Genomic DNA, 19,937 nt, shown 5'->3' with positions numbered 1-19,937 from the left:
ATCATATATTCCTAAAAATGTGTTGAATGTTGAATGTTTATTATTATTATTATTATTATACTCTTCTTTCTGTACATTTTGCCATAACATTGTCACATATGAATATCAGTTTTGCTTTTCACTTGTATCTTTTAATAGTCTTATCAGGCCCACTAAATGCATATTGGATAAATTTACTTTAGATTTTAGTCAGACTAATTTTTGTGCGTCTCCAAACAACTTTTTACAGAACATATTAATTGGTCATTTACGGGAAGAATTAGACGTATTATTTTTAAATGATCTAATGTTTTTATCTGTAAAATATCTTTGTATGTTTTTCTTACAGCAATAAAGTGTAAAGTACATACCGGACACGTCAATTTATTTATTTAATTAATATTTACGTTAATATTATTATTAATATTATTATTATTATTATTATTATTATTTTAATTACATATTAAATACACATTGTTCATCTGCACTGCTTACTCGTATATTAAAATTATTTAATAAGAAAATGCTAATTAGGGCACTCAACTTGCATTATTAATAAATAATATTACTATTAATAAAAAATATTAAACCTATTAGTTTACATATTGAACGTTTACATGCAATATACAGTAAATATGCTGTGTTTGTTCCAACAATGTCGGATTTCATGTACTTAAGTACATATTATACATACTTCTACATGTTACATATGCATATTACATTGTACATATTGTACATAATATTTCGCTATTAGCCTATATCTTTCATAAATACACACTTTCCCTTCTGGGGACTGAGGTGATTATGTTAAGTAGGTGGGCGTGGCTTATGACTTCTCTATGCGGAAGTGAGTGATAGGGATCCTGTACGGCGGAGGAATACAACATTGTATATAGTACCGGATCACCTTCAATACTCTGCGAGGGACAGTAGCACGTTGGAACTTAAACTGAGAGCGGAGCATCGCTGCAGTCCAGTGTAGTTTAACAAACCTAGCCCACTCTCCATCCTCAGATATGGTGCGTATCGTCTTTTATTATACACTACTCATTTATGAACATGTGCTCATATTGTATGTATTTAACGCATTGCGGTTAATATATAGACTTGACTAACCACCTGCTTGTCTCTTCTGCGTTTGCGCTCGTGCAACAGCAAATTTGATTTCATATGCATTAAACTCGGTTCTGAATGTTACTGCGCTTCGCAAACGATGGTTGCATCTGATTATTATTTTGAACGTGTTGCAGTGTTATTGATGTCATAGTGCGGCAGGAAATGTGACATACGCGTTTTATTATGGTGTGATGTGCTGGACAGCAGCAGACGTGATCAGTTCTCGCGGTTTATTATAAGATAAGAACACATTGTGTTACCTTTGTAATTGATATGTTTGAGACCATATTTGCTTTGCTTTAACGAATGATTTTGCTATAGACATCATTGACAGCTACTGTACAAAATCAGGCCAGTCTGAATAAAGAGTGAATAAAGACCTTAAAGAAATAATTTACCCAGAAAATATAAATTCTGCCATCATTTACTCACCCCTATGTCGTTACAAACCTGTAGGACCTTTTTTTCTTACCTGGAAAGCAAACCGACAGCCTCAGTCACCATTCACTTCAATTGTATGGAAGAAGATGCAATGAAAGTGAACGGTGACTGGGGCTGTCCGACTCCTTTTGGGTTTCACATAAGAAAGATAGATAACAATAATAGCAGAAGTTCAATATTTGATTGAAATGTTTCTTGAAATGTTCAGTGTAGTAAAATGAATGAGATTTTTAAGCAGCTGACATGTGGGTTGTGTTCGCTGTGATTGACCTGAAGAAAAAGCATTATTACATGTATGACCATGTTATTTATCTTAGCTGCTCTTTTATTAGACTTTTAAAAAATTCTAATTTGCATAACTGTCAGATCTGTCAAAAGTAAGCAGGATAATGACCATAAGTTGGCTTTATTTTTTGGTTTAGGTTGGCACAAACGTATTTGATCCATTTTGGGCTCTACTGACTTGTTGTGGAAGTAACAGGTCTGTTTTATCCAGGCTCTGGGCTTGAAGGTTTTTCCTCATAAGAGCTTGAAACAGAGCTCATTAATCGTACAGCTGGATACCCAACGAGAAAATAAACAAAGCTTTGTTTAAAAGGTGCATTTTAGCTCAAGAAAGCAAACATTGTTCGTGAAGCATGGAAAGAATGTCCTGAGTGAGTTCAACAAAGTCAATGGCGACTCAATGAGTCCATACAAACGCTTCTGCTTCAGCTTTTCCACAGCACCATGCCAGAAGGCTCAGTATAAATCTTTTTTTATGGATATTGTTTAAGCCTGTGCTGTTTGGTGAGAATCATCTCAGTTCTGTGATGAACTAGTTGCTGGAGTGGCTAGTTGTTGCGTGAGGTGTCCGTTTCCTCCCTTCTTCAGGACCGTCCTGGCCATGATGCAGCCAGTGCAGCTCTAGTTTTTTTCACCCATCATGTAGAACGTAGATCATGTAAATCTTCATACGGGCCTCTCTGGAAGCTTCTCTGAAGTGACAGTCATGCTGAACTGCTTGAATGCTACAACAATAACCACATAAATATATAAGAGAGAATTTACTGGGTAATCTGGTAGCTGAAATGGCCAGATTAGCCATCAACGAATCGCTATTTCAGGGCTTGCTGTCTTCACTGTACACAGTTGGTTTGGTTCATAAGGAAGCTGCCTTCACAGTTGTGGTCATGAGTTTATATTCAGCCATCTTCCTGTCTTAGGTGCTAAGTTGAGGGTAGCACATTGGTGTTCATTTTGTGAAGAAAGACAGTTACTGGAACTAGACTTAGTAGAGTGTTTGCAGCTGTCAGCATGATGGTTAAGGGGCCTTGGGGACTCCCTGTTAACATGGTGTGAAAGTGGCAATACCACACTCATTATCGTACACTGGGCGTCCCAAGCACCAGGCCAGCCTTCTCTCAGCTGCTCTTGCCGCTTGGTGAGTCCTAAATCAAGGCCAGATTCCAGGCAACATTTGCAGCATTTCAGATCCAGACCAAATTCCTGGCAGTGGTGTGCGATGTTTGAAGCCTCACTGGATGGCAAATAGCCTGGAATGTTTCCAGTAAAGGTACAGGATCCTGTTCTCCCCCATCAGCTGGAAAGAAAAAATGATCTTTTATGGACCGGGTCCATGGGGAATCTGCGGACGGTGCATTTTCCACATTGATTTTGTGGGGGGAAAGAAGCTGAAATATTTATTAAATGAATACACATTTAGATAATGTTACAGATTTCCATATTGGTTTTAATTCAGATGAAAACTTTAAACTTTAATCAGAAACGGAGAAAGATGTTTGCACAATTAGCAGAGACGGAGTGCCAATCAGTTGATCAAAAAAATAGAGATATAAATGCAAACCCACAGTTGACTGTAAACTGAGATGACCGCAGGAGCAGGTAGAGTGATGGGTCATTTGATTTAGGTCGACAGACCTTAGTACCTTCCTTTAAATTAAGCTGTCATTCTGTGTACCTGCCGATCTACCTCTGAATACATCCCACTTTGTTTGAGTGACCTGGTGGGTCACCCATTTGACTAATTTCAAATAATGGAAACGATCCCTGACCCTCGGCTTTGTAACCGTAGTGAGCTGCTGACGTTAAGCTCCTCAAAAATCGGCCTAATATCTTGCTGAGTGATACCCAATGCGGCCTGGGAGGTTGGTACAGTAACACAGGCCTCAAGGGTCAGGTGAGCTCTCTCGGGCTCCGTTGTTCATCAGCCTGATCAGCCAGACTCGCCACAGCGTGCTTAAGGTAACTTCTACTCCCAAAGACCAGAATGCCTCCAAAGAGACCTGTCATCTACCCTGAGGAGGACTCTGTGTCATTATCCGTGGTCTACGATCTCCTCGACCAGCAGCAGTTCTTTTATAAAGAGCTGATCGAGCTACAGGAGAGAAACTACAAGTCCTTCCTGCAGATGCTGGTGGACTCCACCAACAGCCGCATTGACAGCGTGGTGCGAGATGTCCAGGATTTGAAGAACTGTCTGCAGCACTGCCGGACTGAGCTTGGGGATGTCAGGCGGCAAGGCGCACAAAACGCCAAGCGGGCCGAGTGCCTGGCAGAAGGTCTGGTGATGGTCCGAGAAGCTGTGGATGGCCTGACCTCATTGAAAAGCCCCACCGCTGAGGTCAAACCCAGGAAAGCACCGGTTAAAATGGACAGGCAAGATGTAAAGAAGACTGATGGCTGGAGCAATGAACCCAAGGCAAAGAGGCTGGTGGCTGATCTGACCGATATTCAGTTTGATGGGATAAAGGTTACGTTATCAAGAATTCACTTTTTTGTGTTCCTTTGAATATATTTAGCTGTTTTCATTGTTGCCTTTAAGGGGACATTCATTCACTATTAGTTTATGAATTGGATGTGGTATTTTGTCTTGTTTTCTGGCATTGATTAGTTCTGGCAGAAGCTTTGAGTGTCAGTATCAGGAAGGGATGGAGCAGATAAAGTAGATGTTTTTGCTTTTTGAGAAAGCTTTATGAAGAGCATTTAGTGTGGTAGTTTATTTTGTATATTCATGTTATGGTTAAGCTCTTCTACTCCTGTTTATTGGTTTGATCTTGATTTTGTAGCTATTGTTTTCTTCATGACAAGACGTCTGTGCCATTAGGGTTTGCTCGGTTTGTAAAGTGCTTGGCACAATAAAACCATGAGTTAAAACGATGTTTATGACACTTGTTTACTCATCACTTTTTCTCTCTCCATTTTCAGGCTGACCAACTCACCGAGGAGCAAATTGCTGGTAAGCCAATCTGTGTGTGTTTGTGGTGTAAACATGCCCTTCATTGTCGAGGGTGAAAGTCACCTAACTACTTATTCAGCCAGATGATTCAGGAAAACAGATCTTGTGAAAAGTAAGTTTCATATATGTCAGGTTTTTAATACAATTTTGATCTGTTTCCTCACAGAGTTTAAGGAGGCTTTCTCCTTGTTTGATAAAGATGGTGATGGTACCATTACAACCAAAGAACTGGGCACAGTGATGCGCTCGCTTGGGCAGAACCCCACGGAGGCTGAACTGCAGGACATGATCAATGAGGTGGATGCTGATGGTGAGTTGGATTCAGTTCAGACTTCAGAAATGATTGATGGATCCATTTGCAACAAACAGTAATGTTATCTATCAGAACACACTACCTACACTATACTAAGGTTAAGGTTAGGAGTTAGTATTTGTTTGAGTGTGGTGTAGGCAGTCAACTCTGTGATTCAAATGACCAATGAAATCTTTGGAGTTAGCTACAGGGTGGGTTTGTGTTTAACTGGTTTTGGGGGAAGGGGGAAATGCACGTCATATTTTTTTTCCACACTTGCTTATATATCACAATCATATCTGACATAACTTACATTCCCATTTATACAAAAGATTATGCTATGGACACCTTCTCTGTGATTAAACAGTTATCTTGTTATCTTGTAATTAGCTTATGAGCAAGCAAGAAAGCTTTCAGATAACACCAAATGTAATACGTCTGGGATGCTTTTCCTGTTACTGAGCTGATGTAATTAGTATTCTAGTATGCAGTGGTATCTTTACAGAGTGTCCTTTAACCCTAGTGTCATTTTAATGTGTCGTTATATTATGCAGAACGCTCTAGATTTCTGACATACTGATTATTTATTTTGTGGTATGGAATCATTTTTGTAGGTCAGACAGCAGTAAAGCCGGTTGAATAACAGCAGGTAATAAAGACCTCATGAAATCCTTTACAGTGTTTCCGCTACATTCATTCTGCTGTGGCAGGGTGCCACACTAAAAATCATCCATGGCTGCATCTTCTCAGTGACATCACAGTGACACCACTCACATCATTTATAGTCGAGGAATTAGTGGTAGTGATGGGAAGTTCGGATCATTTTACTGACTTGAATCTCTTTCAACACGAATCCTTTTTCAAGTTATTTTGTTCATTTCAACAGAATATAATAAAAATTTTACATGTTAATATCCAAATTCTAATTATGCGCATAATTCTAATGATTCCCTCAGGTTCCATGCTTATAACTCGAAGACGCAATGTAGCGTCGCAAAAGAGACTCAATACAGCACTGGTGCGTTCACCCAAAGCGTGCGCACATAAAGCTCTGCTGAAACGGCCTGCTACAGGGGATATGCGCAACAGACTTCCGTTTTCTGTAAACTGGGTCTCGTCACTTCCGGTTAAAGCGTTTTGCATATGCTTCGTTAAATATGAAGCAGTTTTACTCAAGATGCCTTCAAAGTAGATACCAATGATGATCATAACCAATGTCCATCGCATATGCGGACTGACATCTAAAAGTTTTTTTTTTTTTATTCTTTTCACTAAAATTTAGATATAAAAATTCAACAACAATAAAAATAGCTTGCTAGTTCTACTGATTTTAACACGTTCTCCAACAAGCGGAAGCGATGAGAGCACTTATCTATATAATGATATATGTATCTATAATCTCTATATAATTCTCTATTATAGACCTGTTTTCCTGGTTTGGTCAGGTGACGTTCGACAGAATTGAGATGTTTTGCGCTTTCATTTTTTATGTTTTTTACTCGTCTTGACGAGTATTCATGTAAACACAGGCGCTTTATATTGAACAGTCACAAAATGCACGTGTAACAGTATATTAGGTCTGAGCATGAGGTCTTAAAGAGACAGCAGCCTAAATACCTGAAAAACTTAAAGTACTGTTAATTTAATTTGTATCTTATTGTTTTTGTTTTTCCTACTGCTTGTTATTTGTTGATTTGTTCTTGTTTTAGTACTTACTGTTTACTTGTCTTTTTTTTTTTTTGTTAAAATAAATTAAATTCTGAGTTTGACTACATGTGATTCTTGGGTAGGGAGTTTTAGCCACAAGGGGGAAGGGGTGTGATCCGTGGGAAATAGTCCTGCCACCACAGCTGAAAAAAGTCCTAGAGGAAACATTGCTTTACATAATCTACTTTGGCAGTGGGGGCAATGGAATCAAGAGAGTGTTTGTGAAGAGCTCCAGCGAGAAGAACATGCGATGTAAAGAAAACCACACACACACATATGCAAGCACGTGTCTACATCCAAACTGTCAGATTACACACGCCGTGTGAGCCCTCTGGGAATGGCTCTAGTGATCATTTTCACACATGCATGCACACAGGAGGATGCCATATTTGTCCCGTGTAATGGAAATATCCCACATCAGCTTGGTTAAGCTCAAAAGAATAAAACACATTTCGGCTTGAAAAACCCAGAACCGTCAACATCCCTTGTTCAGAATTAATTTAGAAATGAAAAATGTGATAAATATTAAAGTTCTGCACTGTTTTGTCTTAATTAAACATGAAAGTCTAAAAGCTAAAATTAGTAATTAATACAAGTAAATTCATTGCAGTCATTGCAGCATTCATTTTGAGATAGCTAAAGATTACCATTTCACTTTTATTTTATTATATTACTAGTGTTTTAAGTAAAAACTCTACTGTTGATACATTTTGTGTCCCTAATTCGATTTGTTTAATCTCACAATATAAGAAAATAAACATTAATTCCTGTGTCCTTTCTCGTACAGTTTTTACAGTGCATCCTGGAGAGTGTTTGCTGTGTCTCTCTCAAGACTTTCATGTTAATTCAGTTCACCTAGATGACACTCAAACACACTAAATATGTGCTATTAGACCTCATTGTGCCTTATTGACTGCCCTGCTTTCGTCCTGCACTCCAGGATACTTTATCCGAGTTTTCCCAACATCCCGGCCCAGATCCGTTTATTCTTTCTCTGTTTCTTTCAGGTAATGGAACCATCGACTTTCCTGAGTTTTTGACAATGATGGCCCGGAAAATGAAAGACACAGACAGTGAGGAGGAGATCCGCGAGGCTTTCCGAGTGTTTGACAAGGTCAGTGCTGAAAAGAGGGCATTGTGGGAAGATGATGTTTTTTCTTTTTATGGAAAGAGTGAGGAGGCAGGAAAAAACAAAGCAACCCTTAGAAAACTAAATAACAAGCCCTTGTTCCACGTAAAGCTGCAGCTGGTTTGAAGGGATTCACAATCATTTCCACAGTCAGACATCTCTCCCTACAAGTTTACTGGGACATTTGATTGTCAAATGTTTAGGAAAAATCATCATTGAACTGCTTCCCTTTGATTAATGTTACCACTGCTGCCCCTTTTATCTGCATTACGCTTCCACAATACGTCATTACACTTTTCAAAATCTCCTACTTTGGATTTAGTGGTTTAATATTTTAACAGCATGACACGGCTGACTTATTGATCCTGTCCGTCTCTGTCAGGATGGGAACGGCTACATCAGCGCAGCAGAGCTTCGCCACGTCATGACAAACCTGGGTGAGAAGCTAACGGATGAAGAGGTGGACGAAATGATCAGAGAAGCTGACATCGACGGCGACGGTCAGGTCAATTACGAAGGTACGATGCAGCTGTGTGCTGAGATTACCTGGAAAGGGTCGCCGTTTTATGCAGATTAAACATTACTTTTATAAATTGCCACTTCAATTACAATAATGTAGTTTGGATTTGGATAATGCAAGGTTATTTAAAAAAGTGAATAAAAAATATTTGGGTGTATATACAAAAATGGAGATTAATTTAAAGGAGCAGCTTGTAAACTAGTAGGTGTTGTGCTCATGTTGTGATCATGAGCGTGATGTCTGATGTGTCCATCTCTCTTTCTGTCCACAGAATTTGTACAAATGATGACAGCAAAGTGAAGCTCTTCTGTTCTCTCCTGACCTCTTTAGAAGACAAAAAAAAAAAAATCAGTCAAATGTTTTACTTACCTCTTACGCAAAAATATTCATTTATTCATACTGTTTCTGTATAGAAAAAACTGAATGTTATAAAAGGAAAATGTCCATATATAGAAAAAAAATATATATATATATAATAAAACAAACAAAAAAAAAGACATAAATGACCTGCATGTACTGGTTAGTAGTCCTCTTCCCAAAGAACTGCTTAGACATCTACAAAATGATCAGTCAATTAATCCTGATATCAAACTTTCAGAAACTAAAGTAAAAGCATCTGATGAACTGCTTAACTGGTTCCATTTGCTAGTGGCGATGTTTGGGCTGGCCATTCGTCTTCTACTTCCTGTTTCTGTTCTACATGCATGCAGCTTGAGTTCAGAGCCGCTATTGGGGCGGAAACCTCAGCGATGTCTGTCGGAGCGTTCTGGGGGTGAATTTAAAAGAGGTTTGAATATTGTTTGGGGGAGGTGGGATCGGGTGGTGGGCGGCTTTTTCGGAATCTGCATAGAGGACGAATGAATGGGACCTTTGCAGTTTGCTTCAATAACTTAATAAAGAGATATTTTTAAGAAAAATGAGCAGTTAAGAGATTTTAAACTATGTTTGGCATGTCAGGATATTTGGCGTTTTGTTTCTTTGTGCGTTGTGCCCAATAGTAGGGGCGTTTAGTGGGAAGGAGTGGCTTGGGAGTTTAAGGGCGTGACATTTCACCATACATGGAAGTTTTTTTCGGGTAAGGGCAATGGTGACTGTACCATAAATGTTTGTATCTTTAGTTTTTCCTCTGGGCTCTGACCGTGAGCATGTTGATTTTTCTCTGGAGAGTGCAAAATAGGGCTTTGGCCGCCAGGGGTTTGTTTCGACTGCCCACCTTCAGTTCTGTTTATGTTCATTCCAAGTTGTACATGCTCGTCTTTTGATTTTTTTCCAATAAAAGAACATTAACTCGAAGCTCTCAACCTTGTTTGTCCTTTTTGTCATCCTCTACAGAAACATTTAGGGAAGCTTTTGCAGCCAACCTACAGAAATCACCATGGCAACCACTCTCTTTCTGTATGTCTCAGTATATATATGTGTCATGTTGCATGAGCGCTGATCTATCCAAGTGCAGGCTTGAGCGCGTCTGTCTTTGGGGATTTTAGGGGTTGCCTGGCAACCTGCATCTATGGCTCTGGTGGATGAGGGGGATATCAAAAATCATGTGGGAGCTGGAGAAGAGACTCTGGAGAAATGGAGAGTGTGTGTGTGAAAGTCTACAGCTGATTGGATCCACCACTTGTAGTCAGGCAGAGTTTATCCCTACAGCAGATCTACAGTATGTCTTTTTTTTTTTTTACTGGAATTATTCATTCTCATTTCTCCAGTTGAAGCTTAACCATATAATTTGCGTCTGATTCAACGTGAGACTTTTGCGCTTAATTTTCAGACTCACTCTTAATTTACAGCTATTTAAAGCCTGAGCTCAGTGACAGTGTGCCTGGGGGGTGTGGAGATGATTGTGCATCTACTATGTGCTCAGCAGTGAGAAACAGGATACAGTGACAGGCGTGTGGGAGGAGAGAGAGAGTGCTAACAGCCCACGTCTCTCTGCCCTTCTGACTGATGAGCTGCACGTGGCCAAGCGTGTGTGTGTGTGTGTTAAATGCATTACTTCATCCAAGAAGAAGAATCAGAGAATGGCTGAAGGCTTCAGAAAATGTTCGGCTTAATATGCAGAATATTCTGGTTACCTCTGAGATATGGCAGAATGTCTTTTCATGATTTGGTTGCAGGCGCTGGTTGGTCACACTCTCTCTGTCCTCTCAGGCTTTATGGGAAGAATCTCTGAGCTAGAACAGCCAAAACGTCCCACATAAACATAGCATGTTTAATACTGCTAAATGTTTTTTTTTATTTTTTTAAAAACCTAGAAATAACATTTTCAATTTGAGAAAAATGTATATTTAAAAATATTATATTTAACACTTCAGAACACTGCAGAATGTCTTGAATATTAAACTTGCACTCCAATTGTTACTGCTAATTTGTAATTTATTTTTTTTTAATTAGAAATACTCAAAAGATAAGATTATTAGTTAGAGTACTGGCTTATTTTTCATTTTCAAACTAAACAATTTAGGGGCATTTTAATCTAATTCTTTGTAAAAGTCAAGTAATTAGTTTAAAAAATTTATTTAAAAATATTTAGAACTTAAGAATATATTTAAAATTATAGACTATTTCTATGTCACTAATTAAATGATTTTTTTCTAATGTATGTGCCAGTCCAGTTTTTATGCTGATATAATTTGCCAGAATTTTTTTCAATCATAAGATTTTTTTCTCTCTAACCATTTTTATTTTTATAATTTTGTGTAAAAGTCAAACAATACCATTGCCAGTTTAATCAATAGTATTAAGCTATGTTACCTCTGGTTTATTAATCCATAACATAATAGGATGTAAAAGTAAGTGCTTTACAGTGTCACACAGTGAGCTAATAATAGTGTAACAACTCATCCTAGTATTCCGTATGTATTATAGAAAATTTGAATACTGTACACAGTATCCATGTAAAGAGTTGTAAGTGGTGGAAACAGATAAAAGGTAATACTCCAACACATCCCATTGATTCCCTATCCTCCGAATGCACAGTCAGTTGCCTGCAGAATCGCAAGTGAACGTGATGCCGAAACAAATAACCAAACACAGCACAGACAATGAGACACACACATACATAGTGGATTAGGACATATAATGCAGATCTATCTAGATCTGAGATAGTAATCAGTAAGTTATAGATTCAAACTCCGCAGTGATGCCGAAATTAACACTGCAGCTTTAACCATCTTGTCATGTGTCATGTGGCATATTCTATTCCAAACACAAGCTTACTCATGCTTGGTCGAACAGATTCCTTTAAATGCTTTTTACTTAGGATCCAGGCCCCTCCTCCTCAGCAGTGCTGAATAAACAGTCTCTATCTAGTGTGCTGCTTCAAAGCACACACATGAACAACACTCATTTACTCTGTATTCACACAATGCCAATAAGGTCCTCTTATCCCAACAGCTCCCTCCCGACCCCTAAACTGGCAAATCACTAAGCAGAATATTTTTAATTCATACCTGAGCGAGGTTTCGGCTCCTCTTCTACAACATTAAAAGCACATGCAGCATTCTGAAAAAAACCTGACCTGCTCAGATGAAAAGAGAGGGATCTCAACCAGGGGTACATGGAGTTACCGTAGGGGGTCTGTAAACATATAGTGGGAAAAATTATTTGGAAACATTAAATAAATTATATAACAAGCAGATATTAAACCAAACAAGAGGTTTATATCTCAATTTCACCCTTAAAGTCACAATGTAATGAAGGTAGCGACAGAATCTTTTTTTATGTATTGTTACACCACACAGAAAACATTTAGGCTGAGATTGGTTCAATCCTTCAGTTGGTGATTGGATGGAGGCAGATCTGACAGAGAAGTCTGTATTTTCACCAGAAGTTATAACGTTCTAATTAAAAATTATGAGGTTACATTTTATTTTATAAAAATGAAACATATCCATAGATGAGTTCTTCACAATAAGATCATTAAGATGCATTTAGAAAACAGATTAATTTTATATATACACTTTAAAAAATATATATACACAACACAACTTTTTCAAAAAAAACCAACCATTTCCTTGAATAACTACGCACAGTCATATATTTGTGTAAAGTACCATTAAACTGTCCAATAAAAACTGTCCATTTACTTATTTAGTTTATTCGCAATGTAATAAGTGGGACAATATACTAACAGCCGGTCATTATCGCAAAATAACCCCTTTGATGCAAGATGCCTCTGCTTTGTGTAAGAGTTCTTGGTCACCTTGTCAGGCTTTGAAAATGTGCTGAAAATTTACTCACCCTCAGGTCATCCAAGATATAAATGAGTTTGTTTTTTCATCTGAACAGATTTGGAGAAATTTAGCATGACATCACTTGCTCACCAATGGATCCTCTGCAGTGAATGGGTGCCGTCAAAATGAGAGTCCAAACAGCTGATGAAAACATCACAATAATCCATGATCCCAGCCTGTGTTCCCTTGTCTTGTGTTTAGACTCTTATTCTGAAGCGTTTTTTTCCCTTGTTTCCCTCCTGAATTTAGTTCCTGTTTCCCTTGTTGCATTTGTTACCCTGTTTGTTCCCATGGTCACCCCTCCTTGGTTGTCATGGTTGTTCTTTAACTCCTCCCCCTTGTTAGCCTCCCTATATAAGCCTGTTTACGCGATAACGTTTTCAGCCAAAAACGGGAAACATTTGTTATACAGTTTGTTATACTGGAATTCTAAGCATTTACTAGATTTCCTGTTGTTTGATTTCTGGCTGTGTCCTGGATTTCTTGTTCCTGTCTTTCCGCTCAGAGCTGTATGATTGTTTGTGCTGATTACCTATGCTCTGACCTACTGCCTGCTTTATGGACTGTGCTTTCAATAAACTGCATTTGGATCCTTAATCTCTGTGTCCCTGCATGACACTCCAGTCCATCAGTTAACATCTTGTGAAAAGCTGTGTAAGAAACAAATCCATCATTAAGGCATTTTAATTTTAACTGGAGAAAACAAAATTTTGTATAGAGGATTCAATGGTTTAAGAATCAGTGGCTTACAGTTAAAACACTTTTATGATAAATTCATTACAAACAGATTTTTAGTTAATTTATGGACTCTTATTCTGATGGCACCCATTCACTACAGAGAGGATCCATTGCTGAACATGTTACGTAATTAAACTCGTCTACATCCTGGATTGTCTGAGGTTGAGTAAATTTTAAGTTTTGGGTGAACTACTCCTTTAAACCTTTGTAAAAATGTATCCATGTCGCTTATGTTTATTCTTAATAAATATGTAATGTCAGCATACAGCGTATTTGTTTATGAATTTATTGCATGTTCTGCTCCATGGAGCATCACTTAAGTTGTATGATCAGTCAGTGTGTTTGTGTGTTTGGCACAACTCCAGAGTGGTCTGGGAAAGACTCAAAGTTATCTGGAGCCATGCGTGTGTGTGTCTCTGTGTGTGTGAAGTAGTGAAGCCCATATGGTGGAAGAAAAGTGCACAGCGGGGGGAATGAGATATGAGTGTATAAGGAGTGGGCTGTTTAAGATTGCAGCCATCAGCATTTGAACTGTTCCACCTTGCGCTTTCCTGTCTGTGTTTGTGAGGGAGTCCCTGCTGCCACACTGTGAAACAGATAGGTCATCCTACAGAAGAGGTGTGGCTTACTGGTTGACAGGCTCCTCTTTGGGGTTAAATGATGCTGAAGTGAAACGCTACACTGCAGGGCAGAAACACACTGGCCACTGAAAGACAACAGGCTTGCATTACAGTAACAGGAGAAACAGAACACATCCATGTAAACACACACTATCAAGAGTACAAAGGGGAGTTTGCACTTCACGCCTCACACACACATAATTGGAGAGCAAAGGCTGAGTTGTTGATTGATATTTTAAAACGCATCCACATTTAGAACAGGTCACATTGTACAGCATTGTTTAGGATCTCAAAATAACTAGGGTGGGGTGAGACATAGGCTAATGCCATGACTGATTTATAACTCAGATCTTCACTCAGCCTTTGAAGGGATAATTATTATAATTCACTCAAAAATGAACGTTCTGTCATCATTTGCTCACAATCACGATGTAAGTTACTGAATGAAAAGTGAATGTGCGCTGCTGCTGTTGAGCTCCAGAAATGACAAAAACGGCATAAAACTAACTTTTTTCTTTCTTTCTTTTTTTGTCATTTGACGGCATTACGACTTAGATTACACAACAGTGCAAGAAAAGCTGTATTGGTAAATAAATACAAAAATACTGACAAATTCAGGGTCACAAAAATATTTTCAAATTTTTTGTTAATTCATGATGACAATTATGATGTAAAATGATAGAGATGTTTAATTTATGCCCAAATAACACCACTGGATTCACATTTGTCTGATTATCTATCTATCTATCTATCTATCTATCTATCTATCTATCTATTATTATTATTATATATTTTAGATATAAAAAATATATATTTTATTACAAAGCTTAATATGATTAACTTTATGTAGCCATATCCTCTTTAGTTCATTTATTTATTTAGCCAACCAATCCCAATACCTACAACCCCATACGTTTTAAAATTTATTTCGCTAATTAGAACGTTTAATTGATTCATTGACCTCTCTGCTACTTAGGAGATTCAGTGAAAACTCTAAAAAGATCGGTCAGATGAATTTCTTCTGATCCGTTTTCCCTGGAGTCTGTCCTTCAGGACTACAGCAGAGTGTCTCTTTGATCTATTCTTTCCATTTCAGCTCAAGAGGCCTTTGCCAGGATGTCATTCTAAGTGCATTTCTTTGCTTGGTTGCTCACTTGGGCCTTTAGTCCTGCCACTTTGTAAAGTTGCTTGGAGACAATCACCACTGTCGCATACTATAAATAAAGTTATTTAACTGGAATTGAATTTTGATTTTTTTTTTTTTTCAGTGAGTCCTTCCCGTAATCCCCTCTCCCTCTCTCTCACTGGATGTTCCTGCCATGTCCATCTCTTTCCCCGGTCTCCATCTGTTGCTTCTCCTCCCACGCTTACATCCAAGGGATGGATGGATGGATGGATGAATGAATGAGGAGATTGTGAGTGTTTTGATATGTGTGTTGTGTGTAGGAGGGAGGTGCTGATGGGACAGTCATCTGCTGTAACAGTTTGTTACAGACTGGACACCCCTGTGGGAAATGCATAATTTGTACCACCTTGTGTCAGCAGTCTAATGTAGCTTCAGAGTGGAACAGCTATAAGAATTAGTGTGTGCACGCGTGTGTTTGTATGTGTGGTGTGTTTGTTGATTCGTATTAATTAGAGAAGTTACACAGTTCTTAGAGGGTAAGAACTTTTAGAGGACAACAGATGCATTAGTTATTTTTTTGTTAACAGTTACAAACTGAGAAAAGTTAACTAATTGATGCATGTGATTAATTAAATATGAAATATTTATATTACATAATGTGATTATGATGTATACAATAAAATGTACTTAGAATTACATTTATATATATATAAAAAAATAGTATTGGAGAATATATATATATATATATATATATATATATATATATATATATATATATATATATATGCAGTTTGTTTGGTCATTTTTTAATGAATATATGGGTGGCCAAAGAAAAATAATAACACACTGCAAAAAAATAAATAAATAAATAAATAAATAAATAAATAAATAAATAAATAAAATAATGGAAACTAGTGTAATGTAATGAGCAATGTATTGAATTGTAAGACATAATAAAGTACCAAAAATTTGTAATAAAAAGGTAAAATAAACAAACAAACAAATAACAGTATATATGTTTATTTTAATGCTGTTTTAAGTTCTTTAAATTATTATTATTATTTTTTAATTATTAAAATGGTGTGACTGCTGTTTATGCATTTAATCAAATGCATTTTAAATTGTAAGCAATAAATGTAACTGTTGTTAATGAAGTAATTGGTGTTCACACATGCACAAAGCCCCTCTCAGTAAATAAAATATATTTACTGCCAATTATTTATGAATTTCACCCAAATGGAACATGCAATAAAAGTACAGTGATTTGCAAGCTAGATTTGAACATGACAAAAAAAAGAAAAGAAAAAGAAAAGGCAGATTGTGAAAACAGATTGTGGTTCTCTTTGGTGTCACCTATAAGCCATAGAAAATCTCTGAAATGTCTGAATTCTGACTATGAGAGAGACATTTGGTTAGGCACATTTGGATAAAAGGCACAGTACTGATCCAAAAGGTAATGTAAGACTGTAAAGACTGCGGATCCAATGAACTATGTGAAGGGTCACGACCCCTGAGAATGCCCAGTGTGTGACACTGACACCAAAAACTGTCACGCTCCAAAACAATGAACAGCATTTCAGTGTCTCTCTCTCACACATACTCACTAATCTGCTGGTGATAGATGACACATTGCTATCAACACTTTGTCTGTGAAACAGTGGGGGTCATGGTTAGAGGAGTCACCTAACCCTGTTTCACCGGCTCACACACTTTCATTAAGACATGCTTTCCCTACATGTCCCAAAGCCAGTGCAAACTATGGGTGCATTATATGCTAAGCTAATACTGTTGGGACAAATGACAGTAAATGTCCTTGAGCAATGGCAACACCCCTCAGTGGGATAATCGCCTGAGAACATGTGGACGGGCATGTGAGGAGAGGGCATATGGATCCATGGGCAATCACTATAGCAGATCTTCTGAAGAAATAACAGAATGTGTCAGAAATTTTGCACTAAAATAAAGGGTTATTAATTTGGTGGGGTTTGAAACAATATGATGACAATCCCTATGAAGGTAGCCATTGACAGTAGCCACTGACTTCTATTGTGCGGAAAATAATTCAGAAGTCAGTAGCTACTGTCAATTGTTTGGTTACCAACATTCTTCGAAATATCTTGTGTTCAACAGAAGAAAGAAACTTATACAGGTTTGAAACAAGTTGAAGGTGAGTAAATGATTATATAACTTTTTATCTCTCTTATGGTTCTGTATAGGTTCTGACAGGACACCAGACAAACTTTCCCATGGCTGTGTGAGAATGTGAGCACATCCTACAAAAATCAAACTCCCTGGAGTCTCTTGTATTGATTCGCTGCTCTCTGATGTGACAGTTGAACTGGGCTGCCAATCAATAACAGGATCAGAGCAATAATACCAATGAAACATGAGCCTCCATCCAGAGAGAGACCACCGCCGAACAGAAAGCTTTTTCCATATCACATACATTTATTTATAATTACTAGATATTTGCATTTTATGATCACTTTCACTGAACATTTACATTGCATTTTACCTTGCATTAAATCAAACGACACTCATTGAACGTTATGTCACAAACACGGCTGATTCTTGCCCATGCAAAACTTGCTGCATCAGTGCTGGGTGGTTACCAGGGTGTTGCTATGCAGTTGCCAAAGTCTTCTGATAGGTTTTTGTCTTAAATGTTTACTATTGCCAAGTGTTTATCGGGGTATTTTGGGTGGTTGCCAGGGTGTTGCTAAGTGTTCGGGTATTTTGAATTATTTCTAGGGCATTGCTAAGTGTTGAATATGATATTCTGTGTAGTTCCTCATGCATTGCTAACTGTTGGTTATGGTATTTTAGGTGGTTGCTAGGTTGTTGCCTAGTGTTAGAGTATTTTTAATGATTGCTAGGACATAGCTAAGTGTTTGTTAGGGTATTGCAGAAGGTTGCCAGGGTGTTGTTAAGTGTGTGTGTGTGTGGTTGCTAGTTTCTTGCTAAGTGTTCGGGAAATTTAAATGCAAAGTGTTTATTTTGGTATTGTATGTGGTTGCAAGGGTGTTGCTAAGTGTTTGGGTATTTTGAATACTTGCTTGGGCATTGCTAAGTGTTGAATAGGATGTTCTGTGTGGTTCCGAAGGCATTCCTAAATGTTGGTTATGGTATTTTGAGTGGTTGCTAGGGTGTTGCTAAGTGTAATGGTATTTTGAATGATTGCTAGGGCATTGCTAAGTGTTTATTAGGGTATTGGGGTGGTTGCCAGGTCATTACGTTGGTTAGGGTATTTTTCTAAGTGGTGTTTAGAAATAAGTCACACACTGAAGTTTAACATTTAGGGTTAAGGATGGGAATAAACCCCTAACCACAAGTATGTGCACTAATAATAGTGACAGCTGCCTTAGTAAGCACTATGAATTTAGTGTCTTGTTTGGGGGTCTGATGTACAATCAGGTACTGCATTGCACAATGGTCAGTGAAATGCATATCAAACCTCATATTCATCTGTCAGGCCATGCTGATGCTCTACAACTGAAGATGATAAAAGGAACCCCTCAGAGATACACTGGTCAGGACTAGCCTGTAATGTTTACAGAACCCTGAGGAATAATACCATCACTGAGGGCACATTAGGGTTTAACATGCTCCTGGCCCAGACCAAAGAGTCAGTGTGTGGGTGTACTGGGGTCTTTACAGCGGGAATGAGTCGAAGAAGTAGTCTCAAGAGGCATAAACACTCTGGCAGACACTAAAACACACCTCTTTAATAACAACCAAACTCTTGCTGCAGCTTTTTGTATATCTCAGAATCATCCTGAGAGTGCGGTCTGTCCTGTAAAGCAGCAAGCGGTAAGCGCTCATTAGTTTAAGGAAGGCCTGTAAGTGCATTAAATAATTTACTTTCTACATTTCCCACCACACATCCTTCCTTCTCCCTGACTCCTTTTTATTAGGCCATGTCATTCATTTGCTTTTCAGAGACGGCTGACCTCATCCATTGTTTCTGTATTATTTTTTTTCTGCTTGTGAGCTTTTGGACCTTCATCAATTTTTGAGAGCTTTTTAAAGGTATTCAACCATACTGCAAGTCAAGGAAACAGTGGGCTCTTCTAACATACATGAGCTGAGGTGAGCAGGGCATGTGAGGAGACGAGGATGACAGGAAAAGAAATTAAACAGGGAAAAGTATGGCCGAAACATACTGTAAAGTTATAAGTTAACACAAATGCAAGCTCAATTTCATACATAATTGTGCTTTGAAATATTTCAGAGTGCAATTCCTAATGCAACGGAAGTTTGCATTACATTCTACTGTACAAACTGTCACAAATGATGCTATAGCTAAATTAGCACAAATGGTATTTTATATGGTCAATTGTCTCTTTAAGGTGAGACAACGTTATGACAGATTTAGAGAGAACAGATTTTGCATCGGGTTCAGCTGGCCATGTGAATTTGCCTCTGACCAACAGACACATGTTTGGTTTGAAAGTTTTTTTGCATGTAAAATATTTGGCTACTGTGGACGTACCTTCAGTCCGAGTTAGTTAAACAGCTGATATTTTTATAACTAATTACCTGAATAATACATGCAGTATGCTGGCATAGACATGAAAGTATTTGTATCGCCCCCTTGAGGACAGACTGAGGTTTGTATCGAATCCTGTTTCCACCCTCCTAAACTAAGAAGTGAACTCCAAAAAAAGTCACAGTTGTGAGAAATAAAGTCACAATTAGGATAAGATTCACAGTTAGCTATATCTATATTGGCTCCATTAGCAATATTAGCTGTCCTCAAAAATGACTCGAAATGTGAAAATGAGGAATAACAAAACAGA

General features: G+C 37.9%; 1 protein-coding gene across 1 annotated transcript; it reads left to right on the top strand.

Annotated features, from left to right (window-relative positions):
• The first annotated feature begins 858 nt into the window (after nt 1-858).
• On the top strand, nt 859-9,715 carry LOC122148161 (calmodulin-1). Its single transcript, XM_042774115.1, has 6 exons — nt 859-998; nt 4,744-4,774; nt 4,941-5,084; nt 7,781-7,887; nt 8,285-8,420; nt 8,694-9,715. Exons 1-6 carry the CDS (start codon nt 996-998, stop codon nt 8,720-8,722), a joined length of 450 nt encoding a protein of 149 aa, XP_042630049.1. The 5' UTR covers nt 859-995; the 3' UTR covers nt 8,723-9,715.
• The last annotated feature ends 10,222 nt before the right edge of the window (nt 9,716-19,937 follow it).

Source organism: Cyprinus carpio, chromosome A17 (assembly GCF_018340385.1).
Source record: "Cyprinus carpio isolate SPL01 chromosome A17, ASM1834038v1, whole genome shotgun sequence".
In the NCBI taxonomy this organism is placed as follows: Eukaryota; Metazoa; Chordata; class Actinopteri; order Cypriniformes; family Cyprinidae; genus Cyprinus; species Cyprinus carpio.
The sequence above is the reverse complement of the archived record's forward strand: the minus strand, read 5'-3'. Positions and strand labels throughout refer to the sequence as shown.